The sequence below is a fragment of the Sceloporus occidentalis genome, unplaced genomic scaffold, assembly GCF_023333645.1.
Source record: "Sceloporus occidentalis isolate IW3139 unplaced genomic scaffold, rSceOcc1.0.p SCAF_25, whole genome shotgun sequence".
Lineage (NCBI taxonomy): Eukaryota > Metazoa > Chordata > Lepidosauria > Squamata > Phrynosomatidae > Sceloporus > Sceloporus occidentalis.
In genome coordinates, this window is record NW_028317005.1 from 11,079,743 (window position 1) to 11,098,904 (window position 19,162).

Below are 19,162 nucleotides of genomic sequence, written 5' to 3' on the forward strand. Positions count from 1 at the left end.
AAAAAAAATTTTTTTTGGCTAGTTGTATTGTCGCTCCTTGAACGCAAAAGGGGCCATAAACCATTTTCTTTGGATTTTTTTGGGGTTTGTAAAGAAATTTAAGCATGGGGGAAGACGGGAGTCCCCCGTTGAAGAAGCTGGCTAAGGACATGGACATCAGCACTGACGTTCCCAATGTTGTAAGTAAGGTTCTGACTATAAAGATGGAGGTAGACGATTATAAAGAAACGCCAGGGGAGGAGAATCGGGACAGTGTTAAATCAAGCGGTCTCCCTGTTTATGCAGCTTCTGAGCTGAACCCCGGACTCAAGCACACGTTGGCACAGTTTAATTTAAGCAGTCGAAGCTCGTTAGGTGGACCTGCTGCTTTTTCTGCCCGGTTTTCACAAGAGAACATGTCCCCTACGGTGTTCCTGCCCCTTCCATCCCCTCAGATTCATCCTGGACCCCTCCTGATTCCATCAGACAGCTCGACGGAACTCACGCAGACGGAACTAGAGGGGGAATCGATCTCCTGTTTTATGGTGGGAGGAGAAAAAAGACTCTGCCTACCTCAAGTCTTAAATTCAGTTCTCCGGGACTTCTCACTTCAGCAGATTAACATTGTCTGCGATGAAATGTACATCTATTGCTCGCGGTGTACTTCCGACCAGCTCCACATATTAAAAGTTTTGGGAATCCTTCCATTTAATGCACCCTCCTGTGGATTGATAACCCTGACTGACGCTCAGAGACTATGCAACGCTCTTTTACGGCCACATACTTTTCCACAAAATGGTAGCTTGCTGCCCGCAAAAAACTCTTTGGCGCAATTGAAGGAGACAGGTAGTGCCTTTGAAGTAGAACACGATTGTTTGGGGAAGTGCCAAGGTTTATTTGCACCTCAGTTGTATACCCAGCCGGACGCCCCTTGTATTCAGTGTCTGGAGTGTTACGGAATGTTCTCCACCCAGACGTTTGTCATGCACTCTCATCGATCTCCAGACAAGAGGACCTGCCACTGGGGGTTTGACTCTGCCAAGTGGCACTGTTACGTTCATTTGAGTTCGAAGCACCTGGACTCGCAGGATGTGAAAAAGATGAAGCTTCTATTAAAGGAAATGAAAGAGAAATTTAGCAGGAAAAATCAACCTAAGAGGATCCAGCCCAAAGTAAGTCTTGACCCACTTTTGTATTTGCCATGTTTGTCAATACACAGTAATGATGCAACGTATGAATGTAAAAAAAACAAAAAAATCTTGGCAATGTTTTGGATCTGTTGACACAAGCGGTGGTGTATCTGTACAAGGCTTTTGTTCTCAAATTTTAATTAAAAAAGTAGCTTGTAAAAATGTAACATAGCTCAGCTTTGGGCGTTCTAGAGCAGGGGAGGGCTGACAGCCTAAGGCCTGGGGGGCAAGTCTAGCCCATTGCGCCACCAAAGCGGCTGCGAGCGATATTGAAAGCGGCTGTCGTGCGGCAGTCACTCCACCGGCGCCTAATGAAATCAAAGCGGCCGGCGTGCACGCACCGCACCGCCCAATGGCCGTGCCTCAGCTCTTCATCCCACCCCTTTTAAGACGTGGGACAAAGAGCTGAGGCACAGCCATTGGGTCTGACTGCCACATGATGCAGGGGTGTACCGAGGGTATTTGGCACCTGTGGCATATACTGTATGTGCCCCCCCACACACACACACACTTTAAAACTGCATAGTTTCTATGGTTAGGCAAACATTGACAGGGGTACAGCATAACTATTATATACTGAGGCACACATTGACGTCAATGCGTGCCTATCACTTTGAGCCAGACACTGACAATACTGCACTACAACCCCTATCACTATATACTAAGCCAAACATTGATGTGGTGTAGGCCTACCACGTCAGTGACTGGCTTAGTATATAGTAGGGATGCACCGAAATGAAAATTCTGGACCTAAACTGAAAATTCAGCATTCACTTGGCCAAAAACAAAAAACTTTAAAATACTTTATTAAAAGTAACTCACCACAATTAGACTAAAAAAAAATCAACAACAAAATTAATTATATATATATATATATATATATATATATATATATATATATATATATATATATATATATATATATATATATATATATATAATTAACAGCAATCACAATCCTATCATGCCCAGGTTCATATATAATTGTGTATATATATAATTATTCTGTCCAATAAAAGTGTTCTTAACACACCAAAGTTGGACCAAAAAAATAATCGATAACAGCAATCACACTCCTATCATGCCTAGGCAGCCAGGATATGCTGGAATCTGGGCATGAAAGGAATGTGATTACAGCCTCCCTATGCCATGCTATCACCCAACACTTACACATCCATGCTATCTGAAACCCTCATTCACAAACATTCAGCATAACACCCATCACTCTCACACACTATCCACTCTCCCTGAATCTTGTCCTACCTTTCTTCTGTTACTGTCACTTTTCCTCCTCCTCTTCGTTCTTCCTCTTCTTCTGTGTCCTGTCCTTCCGGTGCGGAAGATGGTGGGCGTGGCTTCAGTGCACAAGTCCTGACGCACAGCCACAGTTGCCGCGCCTGCACCCCTCAGATGAGCAGAACCCGGGGCGCACCACCCCCCGCCAGGTACGCTAACGGCACGACGGCTGCATTTAATCCAGCCGCAAACTAAGCGGCTGCGTTGAATATCCGTCTGCCGGCCATCCGGCCCAGCCCGCCCCTGTTCTAGAGCAAGTATGGACTGGAACCGGGTGATTGCCTGGTGGGCTGTTGCCTCTCCTGGGCCAACAGTGTGTGCCCACTGGCTAGATATGCCAGGCCATACACACCCTGAGAATAAAACCGTGGCACACGACCTGTCAGGTGCCCTGAGATAACTGGCGGCTGCCAGCCTTAAAGTGCCAGGGCAGCCTCATCGTCTCCAGTCTGGCCCTGTTCTAGAGTTCTATGTGGCTGGTCATTCAGTGGTCAGTGGCTGTGATTTGAAGAACTTTACCTTATGACCTGTGTTTCATGGGCCATTATCGAGGACAAGAATGTCACTGGGGTTTGTGCTTCCAACTTCAAAGTTAATGGAATATCATGGTGCTATATAAATAAAATTAATAATTATATTAATAATAATATCATGTGTTAAAGTCTAACTGCAACTAACCTTTTAGTAAATAAATCTGTTGTTTGTCAAGTTACCCAATTTAAGGGTTCTAGTAAATAAAGTGGTGTTCTACTCATCACACAGAATTTGAGTACATTTTAATTAAGCGTCTTGGACAATAATTATTATTCAATCCCTACTTTCTTCTCCCCCCCCCCCCCTACTTTGAGTAATGTTATCATTGGTTTAACTGACATTTATCTGGACAGATCTTATAAATATGAAATGTGCAACCACCAACCCATATGTAAGTGTTACGAATGATTTACATTTATCTTCAGGGTTTCGCTTTACATCCAAGGTATTCCGTTGTTGATTTGTTTTGAATAAAACCATAGCAGACTATAATCTGTCACAGGGTTTCTATGTGTATTACTAATGCAAGATCTTGTCACATGCGGATTGTAAATTTGCAAGCAAAGCCCTTTTTAATCGTGTAAGCGGTGTGTCTCTGTCAATTTGAGTCTGCCGTACCCCCTCGCTGTAAGTTCTTGGTGCTATATAAATACATCATCAGAATAATAATGTAACCCGTGGCAGCACGATGTTTAATTAATGCCCTCGCTCTGTGTCAGAGCACAAATGTATTCTACTTTGTTTAGGGATGCATCCTGGAAAGAATCGTATAGCCTCTTGGGAATATCTTGCTGCTGTTCCCATTTATTTTCGCTCTATACGGTAGTTAATTAAAATTGTATTTTTATATTTTTTCCTGGAAAGTTCGGAAAATGAACTAAAAAAAATATGAAGTGGCTATTTCTATGTTGTGTCTTATTGTAAAGCCATGGAACTATATTTTGGGGGGTATCATCTTAACCAAAGCCCATGATGCTATTGCTGCTAATCCATCGGGCAGTGGCTTCCCAGTATGGTGGTTCCTCAGAGGTGGTGCTACTATAGAAGAAGAGTAAGCAGCCTCCTGGGTCCCACACTGGATCAGGTCCACAAATGTGACATATACATTATCTAACTAATAATAATAATTAAAAAAAAATAGGTAATTAGTATTACACTCATCAGTATATATATTTTGTTGCTGGTCACATCTTTGCCATTCAATGTGTGAAATTCTCCATTGTTCTTTCTGGTAGGATAGCATGTAGACCCTTCTGAATGCTATCTTAAAATTCAATATTTTGCTACTTATGGATACGACTGTGGTTTATCGTTAAGACTTAGAACAGCTAGCAGCATCTTGATTTTATAGGATTCTCTTGAAATTAAGGAGATTCCTTTTGTATCCATAAGGATGAGGGTTTCCACACTGGACGCGTTGACAGCTGGCCAGCATGTTGAGTTCAGGGGCTTCACAGAGATATGAAAGTAAATGCTGATGGCCTCCATGTGGAGGGTTACTTGCTACGTTGACTACAAGTTGGGAGAAGGAGCTGAGGCAACATTTCCCAGGGATGAGCTACGCATGGTGGGCTTGTGGTTATTTTCGTAAACAACCAATAATATCACATCTTGGGTCTACCCTCCATAAATTCAACATTTGCTAAATAAACTTGATGGTTTTTCAAACATTTATTATAACCATGCGCTAGGAGCAAAGCATACCTTTAGGCGTTGGTGAACTACATATCCCATGATGCACAGCTTGCCAAGCATCCTGGGGAAAGTAGTTCAAGTGCTAGAGGGCCACTCTTTGCTAACCCCACTCATGTTAAATGTGTGTATCAGCGCAGTATATAAACTTATCAAAGTGGAACAGTAGACCATGGAGGTTTCAATACCATAATACCATCTATCAAGTTTTATTATTTAAAGGGCTTTTGAAAGCCAGTCTGTAAGTGTTTGCATATAATATAAATGCAGGGTATGTGGTGTGTTTATATGTATGCACCACTCTGCCATCACCCGGCCCAAGTAAAGCGGGCAGGGAGCTGATAATGTGCAGCTAGAAAGCTTGGATGCGTTGGTTTGATTGATGAACGCTGGCCATAGGCTTCTTCTGTGGAAACTGGATTAGAAGAAAGGAAGAATAACCGCCATTGGTATCATAAAATGTTACATTACATTTATTTATATAGTGCCAGCAGATTCTGTAGTGCTGTTGCAACAGAGTCAGTAAAATAAATCAAAATCACAAGCTGTAACAAACTGGTACAAAAGCAGAAGAGGGCCCTGCTCTTGTGAGCTTACAATCTAGTTGGTGGTTGAGTGGGAAGTGAAAGAGTAGGAGAGAGGACTGCTTGGATGGGGGTGGGTTGGCCGAATCAGGATGATCTGTAGAGGTTGGTGGTCGTTTGGATGGCTTGATTAGTATGATTATAGAATAGATCACACAATGTTTTTTACCCATTTGCAATACGCATTATTAAAATAAGTTCAATATTTCTACAAAAAATTAGGAAACGAATGTCTGAGTAAAGACACTAACGGGCCTGAAAGTAACTTCCAGGAATTCACGGATGGCTTTTGTCGTGGACTGATGCCAGCTTTAGACCCGCATGTTTATGTTAAACAAGAATATTGGGTCTGGTACTGGCTATTCATTAATGAGTAATAATTAAAAAGAGATAAAATTAATAATGTTTTTCTTGTATCGGCATGTATTAAATCCCTTCGTTGTATTGGAGAGGGCCTTTAAAAGAATCCATGCTGAAATGTGTCTCAACCCGCTAAAAATACATACATGTACTTCTTATAATCGTTAATCTACCAATACAGCCGAGGTACGCACGCAGCCAGCCTCTTTTACGCGCGTTATTTCTATGAATGTATGAGATCGCGGGCCTCTGTCTATGTACATTCTTACCAACACTTCCAAGGGCAGTCCGGCTGATTTCTGTGACATTGCTGTAAGTCACGGGATATGCACGAGATCTTTTGCGGAAAAAACCCATGCCCTTGTGTGACAGAACAGATCGTACTGTACGCAAACGTTAGGACAAATAGCAGCGTGTCTATATATGTGTGTGTGTGTGTGTGTGTATATATGTGTATATATATATATATATCTCTATATCTAATTAACGTTGTGCTGGGCTTCCTCCCGTGTATCGGATGTCGATGTGTGTTGAGAGTTCAGTCCCGAGGTCTTGACTTGGTGCCAAGATATACTTTGCATGCTTGTGTTTGGTCTCGGGACAGCTTCGTTCTCTTTGAAAGGCTACCACCACATCAAAGCAGAGCTGCTTATATAAAATAGTTTATATAATCGGTGCGTGAGGATAATCTACTGTCTGTACACTTTACTTTAAGGTAACAGTGTGTGTCCTTCACTTAAGTGACCCATATGATTATATTTGTTTATATATATATACTGTGCCAGGAACACTGGCTATTGCCATAGAAACGGAAAAGGCATCTTTGTACGTGTTTAAACCTTCCGATCTGCTTAGATGTATTACATGGCTTACCATAAATAGAGTGCGATTATTGAAAAAACCCTGTGAAAATAGCACAGGGTTACATGTGGTTGTTGGGGAGATAGTTAGGCTGTAAGGGTTAACTTGAAGGGGTCATATAAAGGACACCTTATGTAAGCATTTGTTGCGCTCGCGCCGCTTAGTTTTACCGCCTTTTTATGTGGAATGCGCTCGCGACTAGCTCGCGCCGCTTAGTCCGCATGCGCCTTTGCACTTACCTTGCGCTCGAGGACAGCTCGCGCTGGGTTTTGGGCGGGATTTGCACCTATAAAAGGAAGGCTCCTGAGGTGTTTATTTTCACTTACCCTGGCTGCGTTAACCGACTGCACTGACCGTAGAGTCTGGTGAGCGGCGGTTTTCAGCAAGAGCCACGGGGAGCAGCATGGAAGAGCTGCTGAATTGTCGCCCGCCCTCCCTCCCAAATTTTGTTATGGTTTATATGTATATGTATATGTATATGTATAAAAAAAAAAAAAAAATAATAATAAAAAATAAAAATAATAAAAAAATAAAATAATAATATATATATATATATAATAATAATTAATAATTTTGTTTTACTTTGTCGTGGCTTTTATTGGGGTTAAGTTGCTCTCTGCAAAGGGAGTGAACAATTGGGGGTTTTTGAAAGTGTTGGGCTAACAGGCTTTGGGGCAGTTGGCCTTGTTTAAAGTATTTGGTAGCTCTGTGGTTTAGGCCAAGAGCTTTTCTGTTTGTTTGTTACGTGTGGTTACAATTGGTTTAAATGGTTATTATGGTTTATAAGCTAAATAAAAGACCACGGCCTTTTCATCCAATTTTGGTTTCAGTTGTCATTTATTTATTTGTTGTTGGTTACAACATTGCACCATACAACCACATGTTCTGTCTAAGTGGAATAGCACCTTTAGGTCAAGACAAAGCTGGAAGGTAAACATCCTCATGTTTGCGGCGCCTAGAACGTAAAGGGACATCTCCAGCCATCTCATGGACTTTAATGCAAATTACATTACATTTATTTATATAGCGCCAGCAGATTCCGTAGCACTGTACAATTCAGCAACCCCCCCCCCATATGTATTTTTCCTTTTCTCCACCCTCTAGCTAAATACCATACGACTGATTTGTTCGACCAAACACATTTATGTTATATGCTTCCCAAAGGGTCAGCTTCGGCACTGGCTTGATGAATGCTCCCAACAGGGTTCTGTTTAGACCCCGGAGTGCATGCATAGAGAGGGTTGTTCCTTTGACTTTATGTATTTTGGCATGATCAAAAAAGGGGTGTTTTTTTAGGGGTTTTTTTGTCCGGATGGGGGTGTTTGAGAATCTGTTGTGTTCAAATGGGGTCTTCCATTTGTCTGTACTGGATTTGTAAATGATGATTAAGAAATGTGGCAGTGCAGGGCGCGTCACCCGCGTTCCTACACAACACAAGCAGCCTGGGGCTAATATTTGAGGCTTTAGTAATATCTTGTGGCATTAGAGGCTTTGTAATCAAACCCTGTGACAGTTTATGCTCCCCCCCCCCAAAAAAAAAAATATAGAATGGCTGACAGTATTTTTTTTAAATTATTTTTTACTTTTATAGACTGTTTCAGCCACGGTGTTTTTAATAAACCCAGGTATCGATCGGAAACATCTAACGGTAATTTCTGTGGTCTCTATAAAGAGTTTAGCCCGCAGACAACTGGCTAAACCTTGTCTGAGCTTTCCCAGTGATTTAAGTAATTGCTTTGCCAGGCTTGACACAAATAGACTCTCATTTAGATCTTATTTTATTTAAATCCCCAGATCATCAGGCTCGTGAGACTAGAACATTATTTAATAGTTTTATCCCAGACAAACCTTACCAAGACCATAACTGCTGAAAGCAATATTTATTTGAATTAAAACCTTGACCTTTACGTTATTTCTCCGTGCCCGACTCACACCGGCTCCCCTCACTGTTAAATAGGACAACCTAACATAGGTCCAAAACATAAAAGTAACGTTCAAATCCTATACTCTAAAAAGGACTATACTCTTCTTGTTGATGGCAGAAACATAGCTGGTTTCCTTTTATCTCCCGTTGTCGGATCTTTTTGTTGAGGTACGGGAAGTAGTCGAATCATGGAAGTGCTGGTTTAATGCGTCCCCGAAGGTGGCGTCCGTTACTGTTACGCGGCCCGGTGTATAGAGCTGTCGGGCAGGATCGCTACCCTGTTCACTTCTGGATATTGATTTAGACCTTGCCAGTTTAATTGTGTAATAAAGAACAAGGTGCTTACAAAGGTTACTAGTTAAGCAAGATTCTAACTAATCTACGTAATCACATCTGATTGTCCGCATGTAATCCTACTCATAAATTAGAGATGTTTCGGACATTTACAGACAACCATATAGGCTGTCCGGCAAACGCATTTGCTTCCATTCATCATTTGGCTGGGCATAAAGAGACCTTTTAAGACCTTTTGGTCATCTGCATCTGTAAGGTTGTGCTAGGATTTTTTTGTCCTTTTCTGTTAACTGTATCTTCATTACATCCAAAAGTTGAAAAAATGATTTTAACGTTAAAATAAAGCACTAAGAGATAATGGAACTTAACATTCCTTAAGTAGTGCACATAAAGTGAAGATTGCAGCTTTCTTCACTTCACCAACTTCTATATTAATATGCTGATAAAAGATGACAGCAGAATAAATATTAGGCAAGGATAAATGATCATCGGTTGAACAGTAGGATAACTTCTGGGGCTTCTGAATAACACCTGCAGTTAATCCCTCATCAATAATGCAGCATTTGGAAGAATGGCAACTTATCTTGGTTTTATGATTGTTCTCTGAACCAAGAAGCCTTTAGCTAATCATTTTGGGAGGGAGTTTAGAATCTATATGCTGTTTGGTTCTCCATCTTCCATGGAAGGAACACTTCCGCCACTTGATTGTCCTCTGTCCAGTTTATTTCTCTTTGTACCAAACAAGACCCGATTTGTCTCTGGTCTCTTGAGTTGGATGTTGGGTTCTTAGACACTTCTCAATTCTGCCACCTTGGAAGCTCCAATCTTTATTAGCAAACTGCTTCTTTCCTGCATCGAGTCATCTGAAATCTTAGCCTGTTATCCTTCAATTTTGTGAGATAAATGGCGAAACTAGGATTTCCACCCAAAAGATGTTCACTGTCCTGAATACTGACACTGGCTTAAGTAGAGACCCGTAACAGCCTATTCTGATACCGCTGGGACACATATATTAATGTTTGAAAACAAGAGATTCTCTGGCCCATCTTGTTATACCCATAATTGGGTAACTGTAATTGATTTTGTAGTGGCACATTGTTGTCTTATTGTTCCAATTGCTGCAATTTAATAGAATAAATCCCACTATTGAGATCGTGGATGCACAAGCAGTATGGACCATGTAGTGCAAGCCACATGGCAGGTACACTATTAATCATGGTATACTATAGTGTATGGTGGCAGAGGCAAAGTAGACAACTGTAAGTCTATGATATAATCTAGCACTGATGTATAATGTACAGTTTGTAAACATTTTTACTATGATGTACACACTGCAAATTAGTCAACGACTGCAAAGATGATATAAAGGGAGAAAAAGGCCAACATTTTGACCCAGTAGGTTCTTCATGATAAAAAATGCAGGCTTGTCTTTATTTTTTTTTATTTTTTTAAGCTAGTGTAGATGAACCCAAAGACCTCTGTCTAATAGGCACAGTAGGTACTTTAAAACCTCCAAGTGGATGTCGTCAATTAAATCCTTTCATTATTAAGTAGGGTGTCCAACACTACAGAAAAATATGTAATTATATACCAAGGGGTATTATTTGGAAGGGGCTCTTCCATTAGTGATATTTCATTGGGACTTCACTAGCTATTGGGTCCTTGGACCAGCTAAAAAAAAGCATGGTTCTTTTTACCTAAACTGTAAGAGGTAGCTGTCAATTTGATTATTTGTTAGAATAACAAATATTTTTCTTTTCATAAGGTCTTATTGATTTAAAACGGTCACAGGTTTAAACAGACTCGCATGTTAGACAGCACAAATGTCTGGTCAGATTCCCGCGTAGACCTTTGTTGACCTTAGAAAATCCATTTGATCTCCGGGAGCGTGCAGAATGCAAATTGCACGGCGCAATAGTCAGTAGTAACGTAATAAAGCTTGGTGGCAATAATGTCACATGTAGTTGCATTGGAATCGTGGGCACGGGGAGAATCTGGGAAGGCTATTTTGTCTGACAGGTGTTATATTTCCAAGATGCTGAATGATCGATGCTGTAATATCTGGCAGAATTAAAATAAAAATAAATATATATATATATATATATATATATATATATATATATTGTATTTAATTCATTATGGGTGCATAACTGACTGTTCTGTAATGAGTGTTTTTATTAATTAAAAGGATAATTTCCAGCTTCCCCAAACATGGATACATATTCAAGTGGGGCACAAGGCTAACGGCTGGGGGAGATGCAAGGGGTACGCGTCTCCGATTCTGCTGAGTGCGTCCATGCATTTGCATACAGAAAAAAGTAAATTTAAACCATCCGCTCAGCTATCATGTGCGTGTGAGTGCTGGAGTGTATCTATAATTGCCGGGGAGATTATAAAACTCATTTAAAAACTCCAGAGACTGGTTCTTATGTCATTACTAATGTGCTCAAAGATAAAGTGCCTTAATCTGCATATTTTGATGGCTTTTGGATTGGCAAAAAGAGTCACACGTTGGTCAGCTGATGCCTGGTGTCACCTCAATCTAAATTCTTCATAACAAGAATTCTCCTCTCCAGTTTAGTACTGTCAGGGGGTCTTCCAGTAGAACCCATGGTGTACCACATCGAGTGAGACATGCCATCAGGTTCTATATAAGCTTAAAGCCAATGTCTACTGATTAAATGGAAGCATGGAGTAAGTGCCATGTTTGACGCTATACTACTATTATTGCAGGTTGAGCATGTGCAGACTTTGGAATTGCCATCCTGGTACCCAGTCATTAAACAAGAAGATGATGTGACAGGCCGACGGCAAATGCTGCATCCAAGGTAACAGAATGATTTTTCGGACTATGTATATACCCTCTATACTGTGATATTATCAGGGTGGGTACCAGATGTGGAGTGTTAGTGTGCTTTTGTATTTGTAGGTGTGGATACGCTCTGAAAGACATTAATAAGCCATAGATTCTGATAATGCTGAATTGGTGTATTACACAACCCAATGATAAAAATAGCATCACGTGTCTCACTTTGGCCTTTATTATGTTAAATTATTTGTTAGTAAGTGCGATAACACTTAATTTTTCAGCTGCCACACGCACAGTTATGCCATTTTGACTGCACTACACAAATGTTTCGGGAATACAATATTATATCGGTTACACCTGCTCATTTGCAGAAATAATCCAAAATGAATTCTTAGAAATAAGAATTTGAACCTCGGGGAAATAGAAATGAAATCGGGATCCAGATATATATTCCACTTTTGCTTAGTAGCTTCAAATTCCGTGGCTAGTTGCATAAGCTGCAAAATCACATTTCGTAATCAAGGTTCTGAGCCCCGAGGGATGCATGCTTTGCTTTCATAAATGATTTTAAATCCTTCCACTGCAGGATGTGAATGCTTATATGCGTTTTATGTTTCCAGTTACTATCTCTACATGTATGATAAAGTGGTTGCACCAAATGTGTCCCTCTCTGCTGCTGTAACACAATGCAAAGAGGCGAAAGCAGACAGAAAAGAGACGGATGCCAATAAGTCTTTGCCTGCCGAGTCAGGGAAGCAGACTCGGAGTAGCAAACCCAAATCGGCTAGCTCGTATCCTGACCTTTCTTTAGAGGAGCAAGAGAAGGTGGATCTAAAGCTGGGTATACGCGGCAGTAACAGACCACGTAAGTACACCTTCTGATGAACTGTTTTCCCAGGATTAACTTGTTGATATATGCAAATCTCTTTCTAAATGTTGGGGCTTCTGCTTCACATTGGGGTGAATCGTGGTGTATATGAGCATATGTGGACTCCCAATCTCCTATTTTCTTTTTCATTGTGGTTCTGATGGTACTTTTAAACTATATACTGTATGTTACCCATTGCTTGTCTGCCTACTGACTAAGCTCACCTGTGATTTTTGAGCCACTTGGTATTGGGGCACCCGGGTTTGCTCCACATGTTGATGTGGTGTGAATAAGTGCACATTGATGACTTGGGTTTCCTGTTTGCCTTGCGCTTTTAACTTGTTATTCGTCCTACTTAAATATGCCCCGGTGATGAGAGAGGGCCATGAGCTGGGGCCTAAATTGGGACAAAATCACTTCACCTTTGGGTTGCATGTGGTTTTGATTTTTGGTCACTGATGTGTTTGAGACACATTGAAAATGGCACGGCGGAGCTGGGTTCCCAAAGACCTGATCTTCCTGTGGCCCTAACCCTTGGAGCACTTTGTCACTTTTCTTCACATTGGAAAATTGTAGCATGGAATCATGAGCTTCAAGAAGAGAAAAAAATAAATCTATATTTGTATATAAGTCCATGCCTTCCTCATAGTCTCTCATTCATAGAAATAATACTTCCTTTTTTAAGATGGCAGAAAAAAATAAATAAAGCTTGGTGTGCTCTTATCCTGTCTCAAAATTCTGAATGGCAGCATCGCCAATTAGAAGTTTGATCTAAATGGAACATGTCCATGCTAACTCCAAAAAAAATCTATTTCAAGTTTCATGATGCTGAGAAAATTCCAGATCATGGGTTGGATGAGATCAAAGTATAATTATCAATGAAAAAATATAAGACCGTATCAAGCAGCCCAACATGCATTCTCAGTACAACACATCCTTCTGCCGGGGCACGCAGGTCATTCACAGTGACATCATGTAAAGCTAGTGTTGTTTTGTACCCCTTCGCCTGGGAATATGTGCATTTGATGATATATTTCATCGTAGACTGTTGCCTCTGATTTTTTTTCTTTTTAATAGAGGATAAGATGTTCTTTTGTGCAGCCATCAAACACAAGTTTTTGATGAGAATCTCCTGTTCTTGACGCATGAATTTCACATCTTAGATGTTTTGAGACATGGTGCAGGTGTCTCTGAATATATTGCCTGAGGAAGAACGTGGAAAGTGTTGCAGAAGGAAAAAAAAATCACCAGGCTTAGGAAGAAAAAACATTCACTTAATATTCTTTTGAAACATTTATATAGCGCCAGCAGATTCTCTATTGCTGTTATAGCAGGTTACATCAAAAGTAATTAAGACAATTTAAATATCATTAACCAATATTAAAAATGCTGGTAGAGAAGAAGGGGGCCTTACTTTGTGAGTTTACAATCTATTTGGTGGTAGAGCGGGAAGTATGTGGTTAATCTTGCAGGTAGACGTGGCAGATTGTTTCTTTGGCATGCTGGTTGAGGGTATTGGGAGGGAAGGTTCTATGCTTCTCGGAATAGGTGGGAAGGTCTGATGGCACGAGGTAGGCAGTTTCAAAAAAATGGTACAGCACGTGAAAAGAGAGACGTTGGAGGAACGAAGCAGGTGAGTGGAGAGATATAGGGTGCCCTATGGGTCAGGGTCAGTGTACAGCGAGCCGACGGAGTGATTGACACCATGGGGCAGCAGATGAAAAAGGGTGGAAAAATAAAATGAATCTAGCTATTGCAGGACTGCTGGCTGGCTGGCTGGCTAAGCATTTAAGAGTTGTGGTAACACAAGACCAAGCGATGAGTTGTAGCTTTGGGCTACTCACACTGCAGCAGTAAAAGATAAACTGCTTTCTCCTAGTATTTGCCTTTTTACTGTTCACTCTATAGTCTTTGGCATAAATTTGAAAAAGATTTAAGCAATCATAGATCATAAAAGATGCAGAGGATATATTACTCCGAGCATTTCCACTTTATTGCATTTCCAATATCCCCTTTCCAGGCAGAACTATGGTTTAAATTGCAATCCTAGCTCATGGTGAGCTCTGAATTATAAAACCGAGTAGAACTAAACCAAATAAAATCTGTAGGGTCTATTCTTTGCCTGTTACAATTAAATTACATTTTTTTGCTTAGCAAATGATCGGTTGGGCATTTTGGCTTGTGATTTTCCCATTCATTGTGTTAGAGTTAATGTCAAAATGTGTTCATCCATCCATGTGTTTCATCATAATGCATCAGTATTTACATGTTAATTGTGATCTTTGCACTCTTCTTAATATTGGAATCTGTCAGGGGGGGGTCTTCTATATAAACCAGCGCTTGAAATAGAAGGTCCACAAATTCCTCTGTTTAGTGCGCTGCTTGAATGATTAATGCTCGGCATCTGTTTAATTGTCTCAGTCTCGGTCACCCTTAGGGACTCTCTGACTAATGAAAGCCTATGGCGGAAAGGTCTGCATTAGAGAAGCGAGACTTTATTATCATTGCCATGATGAATCAGCTCGGTGACTTATCAGGAAAAGTCACCCAAATACCCCATGCCTCAATGATTAGAGCTACAATACACGTTTCACAAGTACCTTGGAAGCTGAGTAACTTGACATAAATGGGTAGAAACCTACCATTTAAACCGCTATCTATTAACATTATACTTGTACACGAGCAATGAATGCTACATGGTGATGCGGGCTCTAAGGCTCCAGAGCACCCCTCTACAGTAAAATGTATTATTATTGTTTTATATAGCGCCGTCAAATTCCGTAGCGCTGTACAATGGGTAGACAGGACATAACAAGTAGTATGTAACAAAACAAATTGACTTACAGAGACAACAGGTGAGCATTATGTTTATGCCAGCCTATTTTAAACAGATGGTTGTAATAGAGAAGTCAGAATTGTGTTTTAGCACCCAAGACATGATATAGTGCACTGCTTCTCTAATCCCAGACACCTCTGGGGCATTCATGTGTTCTTAAGAGATCTGCTTAGCTGCTGTTAACGTTGATGCCTTTGAAGTCGCGTGAAGCGATGTGTGAAATCCAGCTTTCAGTGTAATCTTGATCTTGTTGCAGAGCAAAGTTCTCCAGATGGAGAGAAAGATGGACCGACTGGCAATAAAGATGGTGCGTGCGAGGATGACAAGGGTCACATTTTGGAAGAAGTGGTGAAAACATTCCTGAAACAACAAGAAAAACTCAACTACATTCTCCAGAAGAAACAGCAGATTCAGATGGTATGTGTGCAGGAAACCGTCTGCCATTCTGAGATTACAGACCAACATTTCATTTATTTAGTTAAGCATGACATGTAGCAGATCCTTAAAATTAGCCTTGCCAAGGTCTTGAGTATCCACAGACTTCTTATTGAGTCTCCTCCAAGCTTCCCCAAGGTTGCGTAATTTGGGTATAATGTCTTTGCAGCGCAACCCACAGAAGGTTTCTCTTGTGGACCTCAACAATAGAGTAAAATTAAAATTATCACTTTGGCATAACAGCGCACCAGAAGTTTTATATAGTTATATCAAAACGAATTCATTGTTTACTTGACACCGGACATAGTCACTGTCGGGCAAGGCTCATACTAGACCTTAATAGCAAAGTGAAACGCGGTCCATAACTTTTTTTTTAAGATGCTAAGGTTTTTTGGGGCCTTACATTGTTGGTAATCATATGTTACATGGGTGTCATGGACCAAAACCCAATGCAATGGCATTATATTATCATAGAGCAAATAAAAAAAACATTTACCTGTTTTTTTTCCAGTGTTTATTACTGTTTTTAATTCCCAGATCTAGGATCTGGATGACTAGCTGCAGTTTTTTGATAATTTTGCATTATTGTGTTTTATAATAAGAAAAAACTTCTCTCTCTGGCAGGAAGTGGAAATGCTGAGCAGCTCAAAAACGATGAAGGAGATGTCTGCGGAGCAGCAGAGCTTGCATAGGGAGTTTGAGTCCTTGCAGACAGAACATATGCAGAAAATGGAGGAGTTGTATGACGAACAGAGGGACCTGGAGGAGAAGCTGAAACAAGTGAAAAAACAGAAATGCCTGTGCGATTCTACCACAGACCAGGACAAAGAGACACAATACGCAAACCAGGTGGGTGGCAAACACACCGGAGGACATGCTGCTTTAATGCTTACTTAATCTGTGGGAACAGGCCATTCAGTTTGTGCGTCAGCCATTTTTCCATATTGGCGGCCATTTATCATGGAAGCCATCGGTACAGTTATTTTTAAGCTATTGGAGTTAGGAAAAAAAGAGACTTATGTTGCTCAACTCCTCCCCAGCTGCTTTTTCCTAAAGTGGGGAACATACCCCCGTATGCTTCTTGCACATGCTCAGTAGAACTGAAATGTCAGTGTAGATATTTCGCTAGCATTCACGCATTGTCTGCTGCTTCGTTGGAGTCCATGCCAAATCATGCGTTCAAAATAAAATTACAATTTGGAAACAATTTTTTTTAAATTACTTGCAAGAAATCAAAGGCTACATGTCTGATATCACACGCGTGCATACTATACAAAACACTGATAAAGACACAGTCTTGGGTTACAGCACAGTTCCAAAGTACAAGTGTGTTGGAAACCTGCTTTCCTCAGGGCAGCCATTTTCTCAATTTTATATACTGTCGATTAGTGTTATATTTCGGTCCGACAAACCTTGAGCAGCCATGTTTAAATTGAGCTATATTGGATTTCGCTGGACCACATTGGGTTAGAAAGACTAGGTCATTGGGGCAAATGAACCACTGTGTGGTATATTGATAATAGAAAGCCACTGTGTGACTTGTCACCCTCATGGTTGCGTTATGCATTTATATACATAAACACATAGCGTATATATTCATTTTTGTACTTTTTCTTGGTAACCCGGTATATGATAAGTGAAATGTTTACGTTCACGGAATGGAAAGCATTTCATAGGACGTTGTAATAAGATCCTTGCGGTGTTGGATTAATACCTGCTTAGTTGGTTTTCTTAATATGGATAGTGGATGATGAATTTTCTATGCTTTTCACATTTCATGTTCTTGCTAAAAAGCGATGTCGTTGCGTTTGTTTATGAGAGCATGGAGTAAATCCGTATTTTACGCTGCCTGCTTCCACCGCGTAATCCTTTAACATGTCCTTTTGTCATTGTTGTGGAAACACCTACATTATCCCAATAATGCAGCGAGCCCATTGCCACCACAATTAACTTGTCACTTGCGACGATGTGATTTTCTGCTCCGTAACCAGCGTGCCTTGTGTGTTTTCACGTTGATACAGCTGACAGAACTGCGGCAGAGACTGGATCAGGCCGAGGCAGACAGGAGGGAGCTGCAGGACGAGCTCGGGAGAGAGCGGGAAGCCCGAGAAAAGCTGGAGCTGATGATTAAAGAGCTAAAGCTTCAAATTTTAAAATCGACCAAGGCTGGTGACGGTGAATAGAAGACGAGTTCTTCTTCTGCCAGGGCCTGGGATGGTTCGGTGGCTTGGACTAAAACGGGAGCCGACCTTCCGGCTGCGTGATAATGTTACGTGATAACATCTGTAAAAGGTGGTGAGAAGATGATGTGCAATTTGTGATACCTTTTGCTGCTGAGGCATCTATCAATGTTTTAATACTTCCAGTTAATAGCTGAAGGAATTTTTTTTTTTTATCTTCATCCAACCCTTCTTCATCACACGTATGAAACACGCCACTACTCGCCAACCCACCTCACATGAGCAGTCTATCCATGGGTTCATGGTTTGCAGTGGGCCCTCTCTTCTTCAGTTCCATGTCTTCACTGCACTTCTTGGTCCCGTCTTATTTTACTATAATAAATATTATATATAATGTTGCTTTTCAATGCCCATCATTTTTTTTTCCACATGATGCTGCTATGACATTTTTTTCCTTTTATTTTTTTTTATTCTGGGGTGTGGAAACGAGGTATTAACACAATCTCTCCTTAAAACCATATATACGGAAGGATTACGCCTTCATTGTATGATAATCAATTTGAAGACGAATTGGATTCAAATTCAAAATAAATAAAAAATCCTCTGCAAGTGAAAACAGAGGTGTCTGGAAATTCATGAACACAGTGAGAATCTCCCAGTATTTTATGTTTTTTTTCTTCTATTATTGTTTTCCCATTTTATCACCCAAACTGAATTAATGTCCGAAGCAGCTATTATCTGCGTCCTGAGATACTGGTTTAATTTTTTTTTTTCACTTCCAGAAACTTTCCATTAAATATCCTTTAAGATTTTCTCCCGGCTTTATGAATTATTGAACTGGACATCAAATCAGTATGGATCGGTGAAGGAGATACGCATTGCATATATATATATATATATGTATGTAGTCCATGTCATCTTTTCCGTAAGGAGTAAATTCTGCTGCGGACTAAGCAGTAAATCAGGGGCCGTGATATTTAGATCACTGCTATTACTTGTCTGCTGTACATGTCCTCTGTGTATAATTTACTAGGTAATCTGATAAACAGGATTTGTAAGAGAGGACACGTCTGAGCGCATAAATAGACATGAAGAACAATGACAGAGAATGTGCCTCATTAACCCTTTTGAGTACCGTTGTGTTGTCGCAGTACACCTTTCTTCACGTATGCCGCTGGATCATTCTGGAACTTATGTTTGTAACGTGAGAGAAACCGGTGGTAAAAACCAACATTACACGGCGGGCAGTACAGCAGACAAGGCATGTTTGGTGTGGCATCTCTCTGACCCGGTCATAGGTCTATATAGTTCACTATTTAC

The 19,162-nt window shown here is 40.6% G+C and overlaps 1 protein-coding gene across 1 annotated transcript; it reads left to right on the plus strand.

Moving 5' to 3' along the window:
• Window positions 1–104: 104 nt before the first annotated feature.
• Window positions 105–17,845, plus strand: LOC149300398 (ski-like protein). Its single transcript, XM_089485392.1, has 6 exons — window positions 105–1,151; window positions 11,463–11,542; window positions 12,144–12,376; window positions 15,511–15,644; window positions 16,287–16,511; window positions 17,684–17,845. Exons 1-6 carry the CDS (start codon window positions 105–107, stop codon window positions 17,843–17,845), a joined length of 1,881 nt encoding a protein of 626 aa, XP_089341518.1.
• Window positions 17,846–19,162: the final 1,317 nt, after the last annotated feature.